The sequence below is a fragment of the Xenopus tropicalis genome, chromosome 7 (assembly GCF_000004195.4).
Source record: "Xenopus tropicalis strain Nigerian chromosome 7, UCB_Xtro_10.0, whole genome shotgun sequence".
NCBI lineage: Eukaryota > Metazoa > Chordata > Amphibia > Anura > Pipidae > Xenopus > Xenopus tropicalis.
This window is the reverse complement of record NC_030683.2, coordinates 131,259,247-131,265,246: the sequence shown is the minus strand read 5'-3', so window position 1 is coordinate 131,265,246 and position 6,000 is coordinate 131,259,247. Positions and strand designations below refer to the sequence as shown.

General features: G+C 48.1%; 1 protein-coding gene across 7 annotated transcripts in view; it reads left to right on the top strand.

Moving 5' to 3' along the window:
- The first annotated feature begins 473 nt into the window (after positions 1-473).
- The window catches only part of arhgef10l (Rho guanine nucleotide exchange factor 10 like), a 90,997-nt gene continuing 85,470 nt past the window's right edge, over positions 474-6,000 (top strand). For all 7 annotated transcript variants that reach the window (XM_031904845.1, XM_031904848.1, XM_031904852.1 and 4 more), the window contains exons 1-2: positions 474-571; positions 3,169-3,242. In XM_031904845.1, the coding sequence (XP_031760705.1) occupies positions 507-571; positions 3,169-3,242 (139 nt within the window). In that variant the 5' untranslated portion in view covers positions 474-506. The remainder of the gene's footprint in view (positions 572-3,168; positions 3,243-6,000) is intronic.

The following is a 6,000-nucleotide window of genomic DNA, read 5'->3' as shown; positions in this document are numbered from 1 at the left end:
CAATAAAACTGCATTAAAATGCAAGAAATCCCCCAATGAGAATCCCAGCTGATGTGAGTAAATCCGGCTCCCTGTTCTCTGTTCCTGCAATTGGAGTTGGGAGCAATAAGCACAGTTTCCCAGCACTGAACAAGTCTGTCCCTTTATCCCCATGTCTGATTCCTGTGCCATATAATGACGGGAAAATGCCATCATTATCTCTATATGTAAGGTACCAGCAAGGGGCCTGACACAGGGAATCAGCATTCTCATTGGTCACTTCTCTTGCACTTATAATCACATGTTGCTCAGTAGAATTCTCATTGGGGAATTTCCTTGCATCTAGAATTACGACTATAGCAACACTAGGGGGCGCAGTGGGGCAGCGTTATGGTTGGGTTTACTTCCCCTTTAATGGACAGCAATCGGATAACATTAAAATACACAACATTTATACTGTTTTCTTGGTCTCCCTCCCTCTCTTTTTCAGTTGCACTTTATCCGATGGTGGCACTAATCTCTCTAGAATGGGCCAATATCAAAAGAGTATTTTTGGAGCGTCAGTTAGCATCTCTTACAATGACCAGGGAAGGTAAGAACCACATCCGCTCACCTCTGCTTCCTACTCTGGCCTATTATATAATCAAAACAAAAACAAGTGAAGAATAACCTGATATTACTGGAAACAACTGGGAGCAGATTTACATAAGGTTTCACTAGATTTCGTAAGGCAGTCCAAGAATTCCGAATTTCAAGCCTATAGGGATCTCAGGATGTCTGTGCTGCTGTAATGTTTGGTCCATTAAACACTAACTAGAAGATGTGAGAAAACCGACTGCAGGATCTTAGCATTGTTGGTACTCCTACTTTTAGCTGGTCTAATGAGAGGCCCTAAGTAAGTGCCCCATGTAGGCAGTGGGATGTTTGGAAAGCTCCATGGTCAGGTGGGAAGGTTTTGTCTCCCGTAGGAAGAAGAAAAGGCCCATTTGTCCTCTTGGTTCTGTCCAGAAGAAGGGAAGAGCTTGTACCAGGATCCTTAGGAAGCCAGCCTCAGTACTGTGCCAGTTGATGGCCCATGAGCATTTCCATCAGGCTCTGCTAGTAACAAGCTGGACCTTATAATCGCTCAGCAGTTGTCCCCAACCAGTGGCAACATGTTGCTCCCCAACCCATTGGATGTTGCTCCCAGTGGCCCCAAAGCAGGTGCTTATTTTTGAATTCCTGGCTTGGAGGTAAGTTTTGGTTGCATTAAAACCAGTTGTACTGCCAAACAGAGCCTCCTATAGGCTGCTAGTTCATATGGGGGCTACCAAATAATCAACCACGGGTATTTGGAACCCCCAGGTATATTTTTCATGCTCCTGTGGCTCCCTAACTCTTTTAACATTTGAATGTGGCTCAAGGTTGAGGACCCCTGGCTTAGAGAGTAAGTGGCCAGAGCTAGGCTAGCAAGAATGGGCATCCATGCCCCAAGTAAGGATTTTAGAGGAGTCACTTATCAATACATATTACAGGCATGCTGGTTCTAGGCCTACTGCTAGCAAGGCCCTTATAAACCATTTCTGTGGGATCTCATATGGAAGCTGTAATGACCAGACCCCTAAGAGGGTTAAGGTCCCCATACACCATAAGATCCGCTCGTTTGGCGATGTCGCCAAGCGAGTGGATCTTATGCCAATATCCCCCACCTACGGTATTGGGAGAATCCAGGGTAAATTGATTGTTTGGCCCTGGGGCCAAACGATCAATTTATAACGGCAGGTATAGGAAAAGTCGGTCCGGGGACCACATCAACAAGCCGATGCGGTCCCCAATCCGACTAGATTTTCTAACCTGCCTGATCGAGATGTGGCCGATTTTAGGCCGTCAGTAGTGCCCATACATGGGCCGATTAGCTGCCGAATTGGTCCAAAGTGTAAAAAGAGTTAGGGAGCAACAGGAGCATGAAAAATGTACCTGGGTTACCAAATACGGGCTGTGGTTGATTATTTGGTAGTCCCCATATGGGCTGGCATCCTATAGGAGGCTCTGTTTGGCAGTACAACTGGTTTTAATGCAACAAAAACTTACCTTCAAGCCAGGAATTCAAAAATAAGCACCTGCTTTGGGGCCACTGGGAGCCCAATGGGTTGGTGAGCAACATGTTGCCACTGGTTGGGGACAACTGCTCTGAGCTGAGCAATTATATATATATTATATAACAGCAGTTATAGGAAAAGTCGGTCCGGGGACCGCATCAACGAGCCAATGGGGTCCCCGATCCGACTAGATTTTCAGGCCAGATATTGGTCGGGCAGGCCTGTCGGGAGTGCCCATACACGGGCCGATTAACTGCCGAATCAGTCCAAGGGACCCATATCGCCAGCTACTATCGGGCCGTGTATGGGGACCTTTAGCCCAGAAATAAGAGGATATCTGCCCTCTAGTGGTCGAGTACCAGGCAGGTAGTTGGGAATGTGTGGAACATCTATGGGTTTAAGTAATGCTGGAAATCTGTAGGAAACAAGTTATGAGCTGTTTATCTGCCAGCCTGGGTTAATCTCCCTTATGTTATAGTGAGTAATGCCTCCTTACAGGTGTGTTTGCCCGCAGGCAGGATCGCTCATTCTCTAACCCGTCTCTCCCACTTACCTGTCATGCTGTTTGTATGTGTCACGTGGTATAACTGATATACCAGATATGCGGAGAAGCCTATAAAAAATGTGGAATTTCCCATTTATTAACCCTTACTCTCCTGCTTAGTTCCACAATATAGGCTCATATTTCATCCAGTGCATTTGGCTGGTTAATTCAGAACTGGGCGCTGCAGCTGGCACACAATTTAGCACATTTGAGGTTTTTTGGGGACAAAACCAGAGGAAAAATGAAAAGCCTCTGGGGGGGGGAAGGCTTGCCCAGATCAATGCAATTTGTATTTATAGCAGGCTAATTATAGTAGCATTGTCATGTTGGCATCAGTCCTAATTGTACCGTCAGTACCTGGAACATAATTATAAGCGGGGAAGAGTTCAGTGTTGCACCGTCCTTCACTAGCAGGAATTGAGAAGCCAAGGCCGGCCTGCTCAGGTCTCACTCCCTGCAAGCTGAGCCTGTCCGACAGGGCTGTAAGCAGTGGGTGTGTAACGCATTCCCTGTAAGCAGGGGAATATATCAGCCCAGGGTACCTTTCTCTGCATTATTTCCTTCCAGGAGAGCTGTTCTATTTGAAGCCACGTTGGAACCCAAACATCCCAGACACCAGTTTAACCAACCGTCACAGAAGGGTAAGGACCTTATTTACTTTGGAGTCAGTGCTGAGGGTAATAGCCTAACTAGTGCCCTATGGATCCCAGTGTATATTAATCCTGGGCAAGCCAGGGGACAGCCTGATAGGGGGTAATGTGGCAGCAGACAGTCAGAGGTGGCAGCAGACAGTCAGAGGTGGCAGCAGACAATCAGAGGTGGCAGCAGACAATCAGAGGTGGCAGTAGACAATCAGAGGTGGCAGTAAACAGTCAAAGGTGGCAGTAGACAATCAGAGGTGGCAGTAAACAGTCAAAGGTGGCAGAAGACAATCAGAGGTGGCAGTAGACAGTCAGAGGTGGCAGCAGACAATCAGAGGTGGCAGTAAACAGTCAAAGGTGGCAGAAGACAATCAGAGGTGGCAGTAGACAATCAGAGGTGGCAGCAGACAATCAGAGGTGGCAGTAAACAGTCAAAGGTGGCAGAAGACAATCAGAGGTGGCAGTAGACAGTCAGAGGTGGCAGCAGACAATCAGAGGTAGCAGCAGACAATCAGAGGTGGCAGTAGACAGTCAGAGGTGGCAGTAGACAGTCAGAGGTGGCAGTAGACAGTCAGAGGTGGCAGTAGACAATCAGAGGTGGCAGTAGACAATCAGAGGTGGCAGTAGACAGTTAGAGGTGGCAGCAGACAGTCAGAGGTGGCAGCAATTAAAAACGTGGTGGGGTGAAACACCTAATATTGGCCCCCTGTCCAGCCCTATTAGGCAGTAGTGGAAGGAAGTTGATGCAAATTGGGAGGGGGTGGGTCTGAGGTGCCATCATACCAGTAAGTGGGCGCGCTGGCCTGGGGCATACAGTGTATAAATTAGGAACTGGGTATTATGTGCAAGTGTGATCCTGTGTGATCCTGTGGGAATTAGCGCAAGGGTTCTTAAAACTAAATATTAATAATAATCATATAAGCTCTAAACTGTCTTCCTTGTGGCTGTACTCACAGGGCTGCTTCTCTGTTGACTGTAAATAATGTGTGAGCAGCACAGGCATGTCCCCCTCTGGCTATTTGTGTTGTTTGTGGGTGCTGTCATTTGTACCGTTGCCATCTTGCCCTACTTTCTCCATTTTACTTGACTGTCTCCATCTTGTCCTACTGTCTCCATCTTGTCCTACTGTCTCCATCTTGTCCTACTGTCTCCGTCTTGTCCTACTGTCTCTATCTTGCCCTACTGTCTCCATTTTATCCTACTGTCTCCATCTTGCCCTACTGTCTCCATCTTGCCCTACTGTCTCCATCTTGCCCTACTGTCTCCATCTTGCCCTACTGTCTCCATCTTGTCCTACTGTCTCCATCTTGTCCTACTGTCTCCATCTTGCCCTACTGTCTCCATCTTGCCCTACTGTCTCCATCTTGCCCTACTGTCTCCATCTTGTCCTACTGTCTCCATCTTGCCCTACTGTCTCCATCTTGTCCTACTGTCCCCATCTTGTCCTACTGTCTCCGTCTTGCCCTACTGTCTCCATCTTGTCCTACTGTCTCCGTCTTGTCCTACTGTCTCTATCTTGCCCTACTGTCTCCGTCTTGTCCTACTGTCTCTATCTTGCCCTACTGTCTCCATCTTGCCTACTGTCCATCTTGTCCTACTCTTGCCCTACTGTCTCCATCTTGCCCTACTGTCTCCATCTTGTCCTACTGTCTCCATCTTGCCTACTGTCTCCATCTTGCCCTACTGTCTCCATCTTGTCCTACTGTCTCCGTCTTGTCCTACTGTCTCCGTCTTGTCCTACTGTCTCCGTCTTGTCCTACTGTCTCCGTCTTGTCCTACTGTCTCCTATCTTGCCCTACTGTCTCCGTCTTGTCCTACTGTCTCCGTCTTGTCCTACTGTCTCCATTTTATCCTACTGTCTCCATCTTGCCCTACTGTCTCCATCTTGCCCTACTGTCTCCATCTTGCCCTACTGTCTCCATCTTGTCCTACTGTCTCCATCTTGTCCTACTGTCTGCATCTTGTCCTACTGTCTCCATCTTGCCCTACTGTCTCCATTTTATCCTACTGTCTCCATCTTGCCCTACTGTCTGCATCTTGCCCTACTGTCTCCATTTTATCCTACTTTCTCCATCTTGTCCTACTGTCTGCATCTTGCCCTACTGTCTCCATCTTGTCCTACTGTCTCCATCTTGTCCTACTGTCTCCATTTTATCCTACTGTCTGCATCTTGCCCTACTGTCTCCATCTTGCCCTACTGGTTCCATCTTGCCCTACTGTCTCCATCTTGTCCTACTATCTCCATCTTGTCCTACTGTCTCCATCTTGCCCTACTGTCCCCATCTTGCCCTACTGTCTGCATCTTGCCCTACTGTCTGCATCTTGCCCTACTGTCTGCATCTTGCCCTACTGTCCCCATCTTGCCCTACTGTCTGCATCTTGCCCTACTGTCTGCATCTTGCCCTACTGTCCCCATCTTGCCCTACTGTCCGCATCTTGCCCTACTGTCTGCATCTTGCCCTACTGTCCGCATCTTGCCCTACTGTCCCCATCTTGCCCTACTGTCTGCATCTTGCCCTACTGTCTGCATCTTGTCCTACTGTCTCCATCTTGCCCTACTGGTTCCATCTTGTCCTACTGTTTCCATCTTGTCCTACTGTCTCCATCTTGCCCTACTGTCCCCATCTTGCCCTACTGTCTCCATCTTGCCCTACTGTCTCCATCTTGTCCTACTGTCTCCATCTTGCCCTACTGTCTCTATCATGCCCTACTGTCTCCATCTTTTCCTACTCCACCTTAACCTTCTCACTCCATCCCT